This window comes from Electrona antarctica, assembly GCF_951216825.1.
Source record: "Electrona antarctica genome assembly, chromosome: 19".
Taxonomy (NCBI): domain Eukaryota; kingdom Metazoa; phylum Chordata; class Actinopteri; order Myctophiformes; family Myctophidae; genus Electrona; species Electrona antarctica.
Window position 1 is genome coordinate 16,764,144 of NC_136800.1, and position 18,667 is coordinate 16,782,810.

The 18,667-nt window shown below is 43.3% G+C and overlaps 1 protein-coding gene across 4 annotated transcripts in view; it reads left to right on the forward strand.

Moving 5' to 3' along the window:
* LOC306912590 (3',5'-cyclic-AMP phosphodiesterase 4B-like) overlaps positions 1-18,667 on the forward strand; it is a 110,352-nt gene that overhangs the window by 26,950 nt on the left and 64,735 nt on the right. For 3 of the 4 annotated variants that reach the window (XR_013788404.1, XM_079488924.1, XM_079488925.1), the window contains exon 3: positions 9,078-9,322. Coding sequence is in view for 3 of the 4 variants with exons in the window: in XM_079488924.1 (XP_079345050.1) it covers positions 9,078-9,322 (245 nt within the window). In the remaining variant the exon portion in view is untranslated. Of the gene's footprint in view, positions 1-9,077; positions 9,323-12,016; positions 12,256-18,667 lie in introns of those variants that run through there. The other variant, XM_079488926.1, reaches the window with a different exon arrangement.

The following is an 18,667-nucleotide window of genomic DNA, read 5'->3' on the forward strand; positions in this document are numbered from 1 at the left end:
ATTTACTGTCTTGAGTACTGTCTTAAAGGTAGGGTAAGTGAGTTATTTTGGTTAAAATTCTGACAGTACTCATTGCTATGATTGTTTGTTCAGTAACATGAGTCACCATGTCCTCTGCCTTTTCATGAAGCCATTCACATTTTATACACCTGACCATCAATAATTGATGTGGACAGTCTTTCCTCTTCACATCAACCACTAGAAACAAGCAAGCTCTGCTATGGCTCAACTGCACGGCATGTTCTCAAAGCCTCAATGCCAAACTCCTATCATTTATTCATCGAGGGCTTCTTCAACAACGTTATTATTCAGAGAAAAAGCCACAGAGGCCAACCGGGTGCTTACAGGAGAATGTCTTATGAATGGATCGAAGGTGCTTCGAGGATCAGAGAGTTATGTAGACTTAAAATGGAGATCCAAGCACTCAAAAAAATTTGGAGGAGAGGAAGTAAAGTTAAAACATGTTTTATTCTATAAAAATGCCAACGTGTTTTGAACGGTAAAGGTCTTCATCAGGGCGAAACATTATTATTTCCTTTATTATTATTCTAATTCTATGATTATTCCATTAATCGAAAAAGTAATCCAAAGTCTCGATTAACCATTTTTTTTTTACTTTGTCGTAAAATAGTGAATATAGCAACAGTAGATCGTCTATTTAGCCTTTTAATGACATACAGATAAATTGCAAATCAATTGTTTTAATCAATTCAATCGATTTGTGTTACACCCTTATTCCTTCTGGAAAAACGACACGCACGCGCGCGCACACACACACACACACACACACACACACACAAGAATGGTTTGGGCAGCCCAGTTGTTTAGTCTTTGTGGCCAACAAAATGCCATTTCATCTTCATCCCAAACATTATCCAGCACAAGTTTGTTTGACACAGAAGGCTTAGTGCCTCCATATTGCATGACGCTGTACCTTTACAATTTAGGTATTTAGCAGACTCTCTTAATCCAGAGCGACTTACATTAGGCAGGAACAAAAGTATGGGAATACATCACATATATAAAATGCACTTATCAAGAAACATGCGTAAGCTAAGAACGTAACTAGAACATATCTATATATGACACTATACATATTAACTCTACATATATACTATACTATGCTATACATATGTACTATGATGTGCTATGACTATATACAATGCAATTATTGTGCTGTCTACATGACATGCTATAAGTCTGTTTCAAATGCTATCTAAGTCTAAAAAGTGCTATCTAAGGGGGTAGGTGCTATGGGCCATGATGGAGTCTGAAAAGGTGGGTCTTCAGACTACGGTGGAAGATTGGGAGTGATGCTGCAGTTCTGATTGCAACGGGGAGTGCATTCCACAGTTTTGGGGCCAGAAGGGAGAAGAGTTTGGGACGTGTGGAGCGTTGTCCCTGTGTTTTTAGTGAGGGTACTTCCAGCTTTCCTGCGTTGGCTGATCTGAGTGCGCGGGAGGGTTTGTAGGGTTCAATCATGCTTGCAAGATATGGGGGAGCCATACCTTTGGTTGCTTTGAATGCCAGCATCAGAGTTTTGTATTCTGTGCGGGCAGCGACTGGGAGCCAGTGCAGGGAGTGGAGCAGGGGGGAGACATGTGAGAATTTTGGCTGGTTGAAGACCAGACGAGCTCTCATTTGGAGAGGCTTAAGTGCACATGCCGGTAGGCCAGTAAGGAGCGAATTACAATAGTCAAGTTTTGACAAGACTGGATGTTGTCTGGATTAGGAGCTGGGCTGATTTCTGGGTGAGGAACGGTCTAATTCGTCGTATGTTATAGAGTGTGAACCTACAGGATCGAGTGACAGCTGTGATGTGAGTTTTAAACGAGAGCTGACTGTCCAGGACAACACCAAGGTTCCTGGCTGTTGGGACAGACGTTACCAGGTCGTTGTCTACTGAAATAGTTAGCTCCCGCATAGGGCAGGAAGAGAAGCTCAGTCTTGTCTGGGTTCAGCTTGAGGTGGTTGGAGGACATCCACTGTGAGATGTCAGCCAGGCATGCAGTGATGTGCTCTTCCACCTGAGTGGCAGAGGGGGGGGAAGGATAGAAACAGTTGTACTTCCTGTGCTGGTAATCTGGATGATAGAGGGCAAGCCTCGATCTTCTGGAGCATATAGAAGTCTAATATAGAGAATCAATACGTTTTGCGGTACCAGAAGACATTCAGTCCTCCAAATCACCAGACTTCGGGTATAATTCTTTACTTTAAGCTTGGAATGAGGTAGTCACGTGGGTCGGTCGCCTATATCCCACTGCCTGGAGGGCGGGGCCTTGGCGCACACGTGACATGCCCAGCCAATCATTGCCTGTGAGTGTATGACGTAATGCTTCTGTATGATCACACCAGAGGGCGCTCTCCCATAGCGAGCAGTTTGATTAATAAAACTACACTTTTGATACCTTTTCGATTGAGTGTTCTAATCCAGTGGTTCTCAAAGTGGGGTCTGGCGACCCCAGATGCCTTTGGGCGGTCCCAGGGGACCAGGGGGTACCCTGCAAAATAACCATCAAAATAGTAGTTTTACTACTTTAAGCCTATTTATACTTAAATAGCAGATGTACAAGCTCTCCTTAGCACAACACCTTTTCAGATGGGGGTCTGTGGCCAAATGCTTCTACATTTGGGGGTCCTAGTCATGAAAATGTTTGAGAACCACTGCTCTATTCTCATCCTCTGTAAGTGGATATAATGAGAAATGCATGAAGTGGATATGCAGTAGTGTTTACTTCCCCTTTGTCCAATCAAGGCCACGGAGGAAGGAACTATTCCTTTGTCAAATCGAGGAAGGAATCCATAAACGGGAGAGAGCGTCATGTTCTCGTCTCGGAGACACATTCCATGCACAATGAATAGATGAATAGATGAAACGGAACAACAATACCGTCATGTATCACTATCGACATGGGTGTCTCAACTGACCGTGTCTTCTTCCCTGAAACAGGACGTATATGTCGGTGTCTCAACTGACATCGTGTTTTCTGTTCTCTTCCCTGGTACAGGAAGAATGTCTAAGAATAAACCAGACGTCCTCCCATTTCCTCTAAAGGACAGACGCAGTCAGCAGAACTGTGTTCATTGATAGTCCGGTGGATGGAGGGAGCTGGGAAACTGGAGTCCTTGTCTCTGGTTTCCCTCACACTTGCTCTGTCTCTTCTCCTTTCTTCTCTTCCTCGGCTCCGTCTTCTGTGGATCCTACGTATTGTTGCCTCTGTCGTTCTCAATCTTCTTTTGCTCTTAAACTCACCAATTGCATCTAGCTCTTGTCGACTATATGAACTAAGAAGTGAGCCGGGCCATAACTTATTTCATGGGTTCTGGATTTGTTTTCCATATGCTGCGGCTTGGTTTCACATAAGGTTCTCAGAACCTAATATGGGCCCTGCTGCTCAGGAGGTACAGTAGTACTAACGTAGCGGGACTTCTGGGAACCCAGAATTCAGAACTTATTCTTTTTACACACACACATGTGTGGTCAGTGGTCACCCTGACTGATTTTGAAGTCTAGACTATTACCTTTGCTCAGGAAGCTCTCAGAAGGTTCCCCTTCCATGACCTTTTTTCCCCGCCATCTGAAAAATTGGGGATCCTTGACATGAAAAGGTTTGAGAACCACTGATGAGAAACATTGGTTTTCTCAGAAAACTTTCAGGACTGTAGAGACATTTGTAGAATCGACCTCGATACTGTATCATAATCACATATGTCCGGCATGTCCACCTCTCTCTCACCTCAGCACACGCCACGCTGCACACTAAAACCCTCAGTGTTCATTTAGACATTTTTAACTCTGAAAAGTGTAGGCTAAATTGTAACAACTGGACTGACAGCCCTCATATCTCTGTCTGTCGGCATCTTGGCGTGTACCAGATGGATCGATCATCATACATCATCTCATTCCCGGCCAATCACAATTTGCGTCCTCATGTTTGTGTTTACACACTTTTGTCTTCAATGATGTGTGTGTGTTTACACACTTGTCTTCACTGTTTGTTCACACAAATACTCAAAGCTGGGCATAGGAGGGGCTAGCGCCCAGCAAATGTCCAAATGTGAGCTGTGAGACATGTTGTGTAAGCAACACTAACTCTATTTAAAAGACACTGGTATCCCAGCTGCTATCCAGCTGTGTGGGGGAGTACTGTAGGTGTTTGACGCAGAGGAAAGATCTCAAATCCGGTTGTGTAGTAGGCTGGCAAAATGCTGTCATGCAAGCTTTTTTTTAATGATGTATTTTCCCCTCGAAAAAACATTACATAAGTTAACCCATTTAGACCTGAGGCCTTCTAAATCCTGACCAAAGGTTTCTGAAAAATATTATATCAAATATTTATTCAAAAATGACAAACAATTATGTTTCTACTGTATATTGTACATTGTAACAACAACCCAAAAAGGAGTTCCAGTCTTGAAAGGTGTAAACCACAAAAGGGTTTCCCGTCCTAAATGGGTGCTTCTGGAATGTTTAAAAAGCTTATAGAAGTTCCTGGGTTGTGTTTCATACTGTAGTTGAAAAGAGCCACACGTCTGCCCATCATGTGGAACAGTCTGTTTGTTTAATAGTTTTTATACGTACTTAACTGCTATTCATGAATTGAGTTAGCAACTCGAGTCTCGCTTTGGCATGGCCAGTTTGTAGGAGGGGTGTTGAGCAGCACTCAGGTTGGTTAATTGGGCTTAAAGGGGGAGAGTCAGACACATGGCGCCTGGGGTGGATGTACTAGAGTCTAGTGCAATTTAAATGACGTACATCTCCTGCTCACTCGCGCTCTCTCTCTCTCTCTCGTTTTCTCTCTCTCTCTCTCTATCGTCTTATTTGTATGCCTCCGCCTCCGGACAGCCATGCCATTTTTGGGTTGTTGTCTGTCCTTCCCAACAGTGTGAACGGCATTCTCAGGAATGCCTTGAGGGAACATTTCACGACATTTGGCACAAACGTCCCCTTGGCTTGGACTCTCAAGGATGACCTGGTTAGAAATATGAGAAGGTCGCTCAAAAAAAAAAATACATTGTTAAAATTCCTTCACAATCATCATTCATGAGTCTCAGTCTGGACAGACAAAGCTACCGGTTGGTGGAGGCATACAACCTGCGATGCAGTATTTCTAGTTTCTCTTCTCTCTTTTCCTTTCTAGTCATTCTCTCAAAACACACACGCACGCACACATGCGTGCGTACGCAGCCACGCACACACACAGACCGTGTGCACGCACTGTCTGCAGCTATATTGGCATGAAATTGGACCTGGAAATTGAACTCTGTGGGAAGGCTTTGCTGCAGTAATTACATGTAGTAACATACAGTAGGGTAACACATTTTTGACTCACACAATGATAATTAAGATTGTGTTCTCTTCCCGTTGGCTCACTGGAAAGGCTCTGCTGCACTTATATGGAACAGAGCCTTAATTGGGCATCATATAGGCTGACACCTTTTGAAATACTGTAAGTAACATGCAGTCCAATGGGCTGCAGTGCATAGGCCCTATTAACCCATTAAAACCCAGAAAGCTTCTGTGTCATTTTAGATATTAACCATGACCACGTTAACCATTATTTTGTACTGTATCTATTAAACTCTTATCATCGTAGTACATCATCATGACGTAAAATAGACACTATGCCTATTTGCTCAGACACTATGATGTAAAATTCTCCATTCATTATCAACGGGAATGTAATGTTTGTTTAAGACGACGTTTGTGGTCGGTAACTAAAAGCTGGATGTAGGAGGGGAAATTAGCAGATATACAAGCTCATAGGGAGTCATTTTGTGCTGTGCTATATGAGCTTTCTTTGTTCCTGGGGAGGTCCCTATATAGAACGAAATATTTTGAGATGGGTGTCCACGGCCAAATACAATTGTGGGAGTCATTGACATGGAAAAAGTTTGAGCACCACTGATATATGCTTCAGAAAACTGTTTTGTAGAACCTGCCTCAGGTCTTATAAGAAACTCACACTGATTCTAGGAATTCCTGGATTCTCCTCTCCCTCCGGCTCTGTCTCTGGCTGCTGTTCCATTTGGGACGTGTCTGTCAGCCAGGCCTCTTCATTTACACCGCGGGATGGAGGTAAATGTGACTGGTGATGTATGCGTGTAGTGTACCCTGGCTGGCAGCCTGCTCTCCTGTATGCGTGTAGTGTACCCTGGCTGGCAGCCTGCTCTCCTGTATGCGTGTAGTGTACCCTGGCTGGCAGCCTGCTCTCCTGTATGCGTGTAGTGTACCCTGGCTGGCAGCCTGCTCTCCTGCGAGGAATGGCAGCTTGGTTTACGGCCGACCATTAACGTCGAAGCACCGATGCGTCCCGGCGTTCCCGCCCCGGCGGCCCCAGGTCACGCCACCCAATCAACCGCATCAAGTGAGCGCACGATTTATATTCAACACCGCGCCGTAAAGAACGTCTCCGAGGCATCGAGTGCTGGAAATGGGCTTTTGACTAAACGGTTAATTTACTCACTCTAATGAGTCGGAGGGAATGGAACCAAGAAATTGTGTATTTTTTAAAAGGCAGGGTATTCATAAATCAGTCTTGTCTAGTTTGTCCGTGGGTTTGCGGTTGTTTTTATAGCTGTGTTTGTGGGTTACTGAATCAACATTCACTGTTGAAGTCCCGGTTGAATTCTCATTGATGTGCTTCTCTGCCCAAGGCCATGATGCCTCTCTTTTAATTTATAATATTTCAGTTCGTGTTTGATGTTAACTCGGGGATGGGCTGCTTTGCTGATTTAAATTATTTGGTTGAATATTTTTGGATGTCCCGGTGTGCTCTTTGGGATCAAAGTAAAGTGTAATATCATCGTGATATGTCATCTCATTCTGAGGTTTTTCTTTTTCAGTCTTAACACTACTGTAATAGATGGTTTATGATCTTACAGTGCCCTCTAGGGGGATGTTGGTGTAAATGCCTGATATTACTATTAGTCCAGTTGTTAGCCTATTATTGAAAATGTATGATAGCCCCACTGCAATGGATTGCCAGATCTGAAGTGAGTGTGCGAGTGTGAGTGTGCGAGCTTGTAGCTCTGCTATTTTGGAAAAGTTTTGAAAATGTGGTGAAATCTTTGAATATATTATTTATTTCACAGCAAACGTTTTTAACTCAAATCTTTGCCTCTCCCTGGTACAACATTTTCAGATGGGCATCGGTGGCCGATTACATCATTTTGGCGGTCCTTGACATGAAATTGTTTGCGCTCCACTGATATAGAAACAGGTTTATTCAGAAAACTGTCAGGATTTCGAAGACATTTTGTAGAATGTGGTCTCAGGTCGGCCTAACTAGGAAGAACTAGGACTAGTTGTTCCTCGTGCAAACGGAGGTGGGCTTTGGTATGGATACTTTGTGGATAATGCGTTACAGTGCACACTTGCCCACTTCTTAGGCCCTGGCCCACAGGTTTGTAATGGCTGATATACAGTAGGGTTTCAGTGGTTAACCGAGGACGACAACAACCAAGGAGACAAAACAAGGACCCATCATCAGTCCCATGACGTCCCTGATGACACACTGCTGACCAGAACTGTCAACATTGTCACTTAGAAATACGGGACGTGGAGCAAGTTTAAACCCCAAGCTTTAAACCCACCCAGTCAAAATGTCAGTGTCCCACCCCGCAAAGGTTAACATCCCAATTACCAAACGCTGTACCCTGCTTATTTTCCCAACACAAATGACTTGCGTTAAAGTTCATTGCAGGACAGTAAAATGAAACGCTCAAATGAATTGAACCCCAACCACAACATCAGTCAGTTTGATTTTCAAAGGTTATATTGGATCTATTTCTCTTTTTTTCTTGAAAGTGTAGTTCATTAATCATTTCAGTGCCATAACAAATTTGTCTCTGTTCCTCAAAGAGTTCCAACATCAATGCAGTTCAGTTCCTTCAACGAAAGGATAAGACCTGAGGCAGGTTCTACAAAACAGTTTTCTGAAGCATATATCAGTGGTGCTCAAACTTTTTCCATGTCAAGGACTCCCAAAATTGTATTTGGCTGTGGACAGTGGACACCCCATCTCAAAATATTTCGTTTTAGGGACCTCCCCAGGAACAAAGAAAGCTCATAGTACGGCACAAAATGACTCCCTATGAGCTTGTATATCTGCTAATTTCCCCTCCTACATCCAGAACAGATAGCAAGTTCACGAACCCTAAAATCAAACTTTCTTGTTGTGAGTGACCAGTGAAAAATGAAACCCGGTGCTGCTGGTTATCGTGACTAAGGAAAGTCTACACAGTGTACAACTTGTTGTGAGCGACTATTGAAAGAGTAAACAATTTGCCTTCAACTTGTGCTGAAACTCTTTCTAACTCTATCTCCTGCCTGCTGCCATCTGTAAATTATCATGCTTTGAATATCTTGCCCTAGTACATTCACATTAACAGTGCTCACTATACGGATATGGAATTCATAATGTACCGCACAGTCTTAAGATTTTCTTGTTTTCTTGTTTGCTGTCCCTTTTTTTTTTTTTTGCTTCCTTTTAATGTGCATATGTCCTGTGGGTTAGGGTTGGTCAAAGGGACTCTGTTTGGGTTGAAACCTAAATTGGAGTCATACATCATATATTATGTCATAGACATGACTGGACACATGTCCAAGATCCACATTGGAACCGTGCATTCCCTTGTCGATGCCGAGATTCACATGATTCCATTCCATTTGTTTTATACCTAATCTTTAGCACTTTGAGCTGCATGTTTCCTATAGAAGGTTCTATACAAACATATTTATTATTATGCATATAGGATTTCATGGGTACTCGGGAGGCACTTGCCTATGAACAAAGCAGTCAAATCGACCAGCTTCTGATCAGTGCAGACCCCGATATGAACAAAGAGCTTCACAAAATAGACTTAATTAATGTGGACTAGTAAATAATGTAAACATACAATGCATTTTTGATTCCCTAATAAGTCTACTTTGACATACTTGGGATTCAGTACTTTTCCCACCGCCGACTATGATGAACGCGTAATGTTTACCTTGATTTATGTTTTCCTTTGTGTCCCCATCGTGTGTCAGGAGACTGATTTATGTTTTCCTTTGTGTCCCCATCGTGTGTCAGGAGACTCCGGGGATGCTGTTCTCCGCCGGCAGCACTCTGGGCGTGGACCTCCGCCGGGGTTACCGCCGTTTCTCCGGCAACCTGCAGCTCCCGCCGCTGTCATGGCGGCAGATGGAGAGGGACCGGGAGAGGGGCCGGTCGGTCTCCCTCACCCCCGAAGAGGAGAGGGGGGCCCGAATCCGACCCACCAGCCTGCCCATCAACACCCTGCCTCGCATCGACATCACGCAGGCCGACCCCAACAGGTGAGTGTCGCAGCTACACTACCGGTATGTACAGTAAGCGGCTCACAAAGTGTTAAAACCTGAGGCTGATTGTACAACTGCCTTCTGATCTGAATCAATAGTTATTTTCTGTGCTAAGGACCCCCACATGGATGTATATTTGGCCCTGGAAGGGGTCCGTACGCTTTTCTGACCAGTCATTGGTCCGACATGCAGAAAACGACCGGATTAAGGTTGACAAACATGCGTTAAGGTTGGCGAACATGCGCTGCTCCGTGCTTGCGGTTATGGTTAGGTTAGGGTTTGAGGTAGGTTGTCGTTGTCGGACCAATGACTGGTCGGAACTTACTGCACCCACCGCGGAAATCTTTCAAAATTGTCAAAAATGGCAGATGTATAAGCTTGCAGTGCGGCACGAAGTGACGTGCTGTGAGTTTGTATATCTGCCATTTTTAATAGCCAACACTAAAATCGAAAATGACACCGATGCTTTCCTTGTTTTAATAGTAAAGTAATTGCCTGATCGCACTTATTTCAGGTATTCAGTTATTTCTTGTATAGGCGTCCAGAATCGTTCCCAGCCATCTGTATAAAGAAAAATTGCGGAAATGGCCAATCTGAAAGCTCACAAGTTGTTTGGCTAATATTACATTTTATTTTCATTATAGATACCTGTCATAGTAAATTATTTGTCAAATCTGCCCTGTGCACATTTGTTTTGTTTACAAAGCCTAAAAAGCAAACACAAATGTAATTATTTCAATTAAATTGTTAATTTAATGGTCATTTTTAATGACATTTAATGGTCAAGTAAAATGTCAGGATCGTGACAGACTTAGTCGCAGCAGACACCAGAGGTGATGACAGTGCTACATGTTTGTTTGCTTTGGGGTCAAACAATATGAATCTAATACAGGAGGAAAAAAAGACAAAAAAGCCAACGCCTTCCTTGCTTCTACTGGATGTTTTTCAGTTATGGCACAGAAGGTCTCGCCATTTAGTTTCACATTCTTTAGCGACAAAGTTCTCTGAAATATGACTTATTTAAATGTTTTCCTTTGCTGTGAATCACTCTCTAAAGACAGGTTTATACTTGGTTGCGTGCCTGTGTTGCACATTGAAAATACATCAAATCTACAAGCTCACAATGTGTCACACCATGGCATGTTGTCGATGTACAGAAAAAGAAGAATAAGACCGCACACTCATCTGCTCCAATGTAATTTATTGACGAAGTTTCGAGCCAAGGCTCTTCATCTGGTCAAACCATACGACCAGATTTGACCAGATGAAGTTGTCAATAAATTACATTGGAGCAATTGAGTGTGTGGCTTTATTCTTCTTTTTCTGATGTCACTATCTAACTCAGCACCTCAACTAAGTGATGTGCGTTGCGTATTCTATTCTATTTTTATTTTATTTTTTTGCATTGTTGATGTGCGACACGCCGACATTATATGGAGCAAGGGAATTACATTGTCGATGGATGCTACCCGCATTGAGGCTTTTATCATTTGTTTCTTTTCTGACAAGCTCACTAACACTTTATCTATTTGCAGTGGTCTAGGAGCATTTCTATTTGCAATGGTCTGGAAGCATTTCAGCAGGAAACCGATGGATTGTGCAGTCCAAGTATGGAATGAGACATTACCCCAGGTGAAGGAGTTTAAGTTCCTCGGGGTCTTGTTCACAAGTGAGGGGAGGATGGAGAAGGAGAAGACCCACTCTCACCTATGGCCGAAGTGTGGGTCAGGACCGAAAGAATATGGTTGCAGATACAAGCGGCCAAAATTAGTTTTCTCAGATTGGTGGCTGGCATCTCCCTTAGAGATAGGGTTAGAAATTCAGTCACACGAGAGAGACTCGGAGTAGAGACGCTGCTTCTTCGCTTGAAAAGGAGCCAGCTTAGGTGGTTCAGACTTTAGGATGCCTATCTCCTTACTGAGGTCCTTGGACTGTCTTGAGTTTGGGAATTGTTGAGGCGGGGTAGAATTATCTGTTCAAACTTCAAACACCAAAATGTATATAACATTGTTTATGAGAATGCCAAATTATAACATAGGTAGTGTTTCTTAACATGATTTGAATTTCCAGTGTTGGATTTAAAATCTGTCTTTAAGTAACCTTCTGGTTTGTTTGTCAGTGGTTTTCAAAGTGGGCTCCAGTCCAGCGACCCTCTGTGTTCTTTGAGGGGCTTCTAAATAGAGCCTTACAGGTCCGTAACTCTGAGAGCGTACACATGGAACCAAATGGACCCCTACAGGTTCCATTTGTACACATCTCAGGGTTATTGGAGTTATTGAAATTAAAAATCTTGAGAACCAGCTGGCGTATATTACTGTCTGTGACGCTTCACAGCTGTGTTGTGTTGAGTTTCTGACGATCATTGATTAGCCAACCCAGCTTGCGGCGTGTTATTTTGTAATCTTGCTGGGGTGACATCACATCCTCTCGGGGCTCGACTGAAACCAGACACTCGCCAATCACGGTCGAGCCAAAATCTGTGAGAATCCCACTCCCGTCTGTCTGGTAGCTTTAAAAAGCGTCTGCCACAGCAGAGTGAATATCACTCTGGGAATGGAGACGTGTCAAAAATGTGTCAGCAAGTGATTGAAGGCAGTGATATTTAAACTTTAGACCAGCGCGTGACGTTGACTGTCGTGGAGGGAAGGAACCGACCGCTCAGTTTTCCACTCTTCCGTCACTGGCCTGGACACAGGCAGCTTTTTAAGCGGGAGTGGTGGTGGGATGGAGAGCAGTGCTGTTGGAAGCATGGAGCTCATCCTAGGCCAGGAGGAGCAGCGGGGTCACGTCGACCCCGTCTCTCGTCATCATCACGGCCGGAGTGCAGAGATCCTAACCGCTTCGCCTCTTGGCTCGCCCCTGTCCTTCCGCAGGCAGGCTGGCAGTAAGGATCTGCGGCGATACAGACGCTTCACTGTAGCTCACACTTGGTAAGGATTTTAGATGGCAGGGTGGCCTATCTTGTGCGCCTAAACTTTGTAGGATTTTTTTTTTTTACTATTTTGAAAAACATTTTAAAATAGATTCAAAAGCCGATCTGCAAGCTCACACCGCGTGTGTGTGTGTGTGTGTGTGTGTGTGTGTGTGTGTGTGTGTGTGTGTGTGTGTGTGTGTGTGTGTGTGTGTGTGTGTGTGTGTGTGTGTGTGTGTGTGTGTGTGTGTGTGTGTGTGTGTGTGTGTGTGTGTGTGTGTGTGTGTGTGTGTGTGTGTGTGTGTGTGTGTGTGTGTGTGTGTGTGTGTGTGTGTGTGTGTGTGTGTGTGTGTGTGTGTGTGTGTGTGTGTGTGTGTGTGTGTGTGTGTGTGTGTGTGTGTGTGTGTGTGTGTGTGTGTGTGTGTGTGTGTGTGTGTGTGTGTGTGTGTGTGAGAGAGAGAACCATGTTCATCCCTTTCTTTCTCCAGAAATGAGTCAGATATTTTTGGTTGACTGCATATTGTTGACATTGGCAATTTCCTTCCAGTCAAAGGACTACATATCAAATTGACATTATGTTAGTCACACACATATATGAATGACAAAACATTTGAATAGATTCTCTTTATAATTTGACTAATCCATTTTTTTAGGGATACATCTTTTAATCAATGTATCAATTGAATTGATTAAAAATACTTGATTTAGTGAGCAATTGTGCTTAAGCAATTTTGGTTCAGCTTTGCAGCCTGACGTTTAATTCAAGGGAATGTTTGTTCATAATAATTGAACAGATGGTAGTTACACTGTTGAAAAACTGCATCTTTCAATGTTTTGATCACGCCACGTTCACTTTTGTTTTTACTGAATTATTAATTTCATTACATATTCTTGAATGTTCAGGTGAACTTTGAAACGACATAACAAAGTCCCTTATTTGCATAAATTATTCAGCCTACTAAGTAATATTGCCTCAGAATAATTTAGAGGCTGAGTCAGTCATACAAATGTCACAGACTGAAATATAAAAAGGCTGTTAAGAGAATCAAATGAAAGGAAATGATAAATGTAAGGTTCTCTTGTAACAGTGTAATTCAGGGGTGCCTTGGATGAAAACATTTACAGGTGTGACCTTAGCCAAAAAAGTTTGTGAACCACTAATCTCTCAAGAACAGATTCCAGCGCTGCGCTAAAGAGGGCTACGTTTTTCCTTTTTTTCCCGATGGGTTCCCAGATTGGAGAACCTCTGCCATACAGCAGTAAACCACTCCACTGTAGCTACAGCACGCCTCCTTGAGGTTGTTTCATATTTCCACACTCTCCTCATCCTATGCAGGGCAAGTGACCTCCAATATTAAAAAGAAGATGTAACTTGTACTTTCTTTGGGATGCCGAAGACGAGATTTCTCAAAAGAAGCTTTTTTCCACTGCCCCTAACTTACAGTATGAACCAATGGTTGATAATTTTTTTGTCTCCGTGTGAAAGAAGAGACATTCCTCTGCCTTCCACAATGCCATTGCTATGTATATTGCCCCAGGCAGATTAAGTTTTGCCCCTCTCATGTGTGAGGGAGGACTTCACACCCATAGTGGTGACGAGCCAACCAGATTCGTCACTCTGGACCCAGGATATAACCAACCAGGGCCCAGTATACAAATATGGGGTGGGACATTGGAGAAAGAAATCGTAATACTGGGACGAGACTAATATCCACGCAGTGATATTAGTATCACTACACGAGGCTAGAAATCAAATGTTTTCTTTTTGAGCATGAACTTTTTTGTTCTTATTTTGTAAAAATCCAGTTCTCTGGTACTTTAACTAGAGTACAAATTTGACAGAGCAACTTCCATTTGTAGCTAAGCTGAGTGATATCTGACCATCTGTACTTACTCAAGTACCGAGGCTGAGTATTTGTCCAGTACCACTGTGTGTGTATTCCCTGAAGCTTGTTGATCGGCGCACTGCGCTCCAGCTGTGTGGTTTTGGTGGAGAAAGAACAGCCAGTGTGTCTCCACCCTCCTCCTCTACGCTGATCTGTTTCCACTCAGACAACAATGGGTGTCTCTGGTTCCGCGCGGCCATTCAGACAGCCCAGTCACACTCATTCAGTTAGCTGAGGCTGGCCTGGACGTTCCAGAGGAAAACCAAACCAAACAGGGAAAACACTGACATGTGAACCCTCTGAACTTTCACTTTTCTATGGGTTTCAAGATCGGGCCTGTTTTGTAACAATGATGGTCAGACTTTGAAATGTGGTCGTTTCATAATTGTCCGTCGTTGCCACAGCTGTTTATTACAGTCTGTGGCACCATGCCCCAGTCCCCTCTATCTACTGTATACTCGGTGCTTCTCAAACATTTTTTGTCACCCCTGTAAATGATGTTTTCATCCACGGCACCCCTGGATTACATTGTGCTACTAGTTTATAGCACCTTACATTTATACATATTATAACATATTAATTTGTAAATCTTTCCCCCTGACATACAGTATATCACGAGGAAAACCTGAGAGAATCCCTATTCTGTGTGGAACATTCACCAAAAAAACAATCTACAAGCTCACAGTGTGACGCGTTGTGAACTTCCTATGTTTGGTGAAGAGTGTACTGTAGGAACGCACCAAGTCCAGTGCAACTCGGGTCCATTTTAGTGTCTAGGTGGGTCAAACTGCAGTGATATTGATACATTCCAACTATTATCAAAGTATTCTGACTTGCGTCAAGGCACTCAAGAGTGCCATGGCACCCACTTCGAGAAACCCTGTCCTATACTGTAGTTCTGTGGACTTGGACCTCAATGGAAACAAGTCACAGGACTGTTTTGTGTTATCCTTTTGGACCAAGTGTATAACTGTGATGTTTGCATTTCTGTCTAATCAAGTATTCAATCAATACTATACTTTGCTGGTACCAGTTGTATGAGCTTGTAGATCTGCTATTTTAGAAAGATTTTGACACATTTTTTTTAAACAATTACCCTCTACGTCCTACAGTATAGGCCTACTGTAGTTCCTCCTTTTGTCACATCTTCTATTTCTGACCTCAGCCTCCGGTCACTTTTGTTAGTTATTTTTAGGAATGGGGCAGGGGCATAATTTGGGGTCCCATGGGATGGTGGGAATTTCTTGCAATTTCATTGCAAAGAGCAACTCCCAGCACAAGCTTTGCAAGCAGTGAGAGTTCATCACTGTGCTACTGCAATTACGTTCCTTTCTCGTGTGTGTGTGTGTGTGTGTGTGTGTGTGTGTGTGTGTGTGTGTGTGTGTGTGTGTGTGTGTGTGTGTGTGTGTGTGTGTGTGTGTGTGTGTGTGTGTGTGTGTGTGTGTGTGTGTGTGTGTGTGTGTGTGTGTGTGTGTGTGTGTGTGTGTGTGTGTGTGTGTGTGTGTGTGTGTGTGTGTGTGTGTGTGCTGCAACTCTTATTTGCTTACTTACTTTCATTGAGAGATATATTATATATATGTTTTTACTGACTGTTTTCAGTAACGACTTTTTTTTCTTTTTTTTTACTGAATCCAAATGTTATTTGTACTGTGTTTCCTTTGCTTATTGTTTTGTGTACATTGAAGCGCCTCGTTGTTGAAATGTGCCCTACAAATTAACTTCCTGTGGAGCAGATGCAAGTGCAGCAGGTGATGGGCATTCTGTGGGAGACAGAATAACGGATAAACATGCAGTTTAAGCTGAAATGCAAATTTCACACACTGTTTCTCAATGTCCGGTTTGGCGACCACCCATGGGTCCAAATGGAACCTTACAGTCTGTAGCTCTGAGAGTGTACAAATGGACCCTTATTTGGGTCAGTAACATCAGTTGAAAGAAAGTCGTATTACTACAATGGCAACGTTTCAACATTATACTGTTAGGTCTCATTGTACAGGTTTAGCACCTGCTCTAAATACAGGTATATGATGTGCACACAATCTCCTCTTTGAACTGTAACACCCAATATCACAGTTCATCAAATTGGGATCCGTAATCCAAGAGAGACCCAGACAGAGACAAATTGAGGGAGAGATAGACAGAAAGAGAGATTGAGGGAGAGTGAGACAGAAAGAGAGAGATTAAGAGAGAGAGAGAGTGAGAGAGATTAAGAGCAAATCGATGGAGAGGGAAGCATTCAGATGAGCAGAGGGTGAGAGAAACGAGTCCAGTCCCTGGAGTCCAGCCCAGATCTGCCCTCTATCCTGTGGTCAGCCTCAGCCTACGTTCAGACAGCATGTGGCCTTTTGCAGGACAGAGCAGCGTGTGTATGTGTGCAAGTCTGTGTGTACGCGTGTGCGTGTGTATGTGTAAGCGTGTACGTCTGTGTGCATGTGTGCCACGGCAGATAGAGCAGCCAGTGTTTAGGCATGGCCAGTGAGGAGCGAGGGCGCAGGCGAGTGGAACTGGAGAGGAGGAGAATGTTCAGGAGGTCCCATAGAGGCCGCCCGGCAGCGCACTTTGACTTCAGCGAGGAGGTGCTCAGCCACCTCACACCCAGGTGACTTTTGACTCCCGAGTACGGTGTTGCTTGTAGGACAGGACTGCTGCAACTGTTGTTTTCTTAGCTGTTGTGATTCTGTTGCTTACTTTAGTTTGTTGATTAGGTTTATTTTTGTATTTTAATTTGTATTAATGCATCGATTAACCACTTAAGCATTAATTTATATATTTGTAATAGTGAAAGATCTACAAGCTCACAACGTGGCACATCATGACGCATTGTCATGATGCCTATAGATTATTAATCTATTCTTTTATTACTTTATCTTTTTTAAATAATCAATTACATTGATAAGTTTGATTAACTGTGTGATGCATCTCTAGTTGTTGGCAAATAGAAGCTTGTACAGTCATACCGTATGTTTGTACTTTATCGTACAAGGCAGTACAGTATGAAGGCTCTGAGTGACTCGTGTGTGTGATTAAGTACATCCACACAGAACGATGACATAACGAGGTGATAAAGTGATGGAAGTAATTTTTCGGGACAAGATGGGATTTTGGTTTTGTGCCGTGAATCAAGGCAACCTGTATGAATGAGGTAACCTGTATGAATCAAGGCAACCTGTATGAATCAAGGCAACCTGTATGAATCAAGGCAACCTGTATGAATCAAGGCAACCTGTATGAATGAGGCATCGCTAAAGTTTGATGTGAAATAGTTGTGTTTATTGGTCACACTCCCGGTGTGTAAAGGTCTTTACAGTATGTGTGTATTTTGAAATAAGCATAATTGTTGCTGTCGGGCAGAAACCTCTTATCTCCTTATTTAAACGTGTTTTTTCCCGTATATTAATGGCCTACTACTTGATCATACGACAGTGTCACACAAAAGTAGCAGATCCTCAAGCTCAATTTGAGCTTGTAGATCTGCTCCTTTTGCTATTTTAGAATTTCCATCCTGAAAAGTAACAGTTTTGGACATTTTGAGCTTTCCACCCGACAGAGATGATAGACTTTCGACGGTAGCATCTATTCAAATGCTCTATTTTGCAGATTAAACAAGGATTTATAGCAAACCCAGGTTGTTGAATACTACTACGGCTTAATGCATGATTGTGTCAGATTAAGGGATTTTAAATGCACCGCTGCGTATTTGCGTGTGTCGTCTATGATGACGCACACTGGGTTGTACCCTGGAGGGAGAGAGAGGGAGAGAGGGAGAGGGGGGGAGAGGGGGGGGGGGGGGAGAGGGGGGGAGAGAGGGGGAGAGAGGGAGAGAGAGCCCCATCACTCTTCTCTGGCAGAGGTGTAGGGTTGAGAGTGTCCCTGTGGCATATCGGCTCAGACAATCCCAAGTATAACACAGATTAGGGTGAGGTGTGGTGGCTGAATGTGGGTCAAACACTAAAATGTGGTTCCATTAAGGATGGTCAGTGAGCTGATTGAGTGATTCCTGAGGACAGGCTCATCTCGTGTCAGTGCAGTTGGATTATTTATGATATAAATGCAGTGGTGGAATTTAACATGATGCTCCATGATGAGGCCCCAGCCTAATTTATATGTTGTCATTATGTCATTATGATATAATGGCTTCTTCTTGAGTTGTTTCTGGCAAGCAAAGCTGTCTTTATCAATGATAAATTAGGCTTTATTAAGAGCAGGTACAGTACTAGGCCTACATCTGAGTCGCAAACAAAATCTGTGGCTGTCTCTCTCTCCCTTTTCAGTATCTCTCTCAAACACACTCACACAATCTCACTCTCTCACTGTGAAATCAAAAAATTCAGAATCGCAAATGAATGTTTAATTTAATTGAGGATTACTGGTATATTATGTTGTCCTGGTGTGTGGCGCCGCTGATCGTTGGACCTCTGCCCTCTAATAAGCCCAGTCTGCCCATCTGACCTCCGGCTCCTGCCTGGTGATCTGGTTAAAGAATTACCCATCCGGTCCTCCACCCCGTTTCATGGTGAAGAATGGACCGTGTCCGACCCGTATACG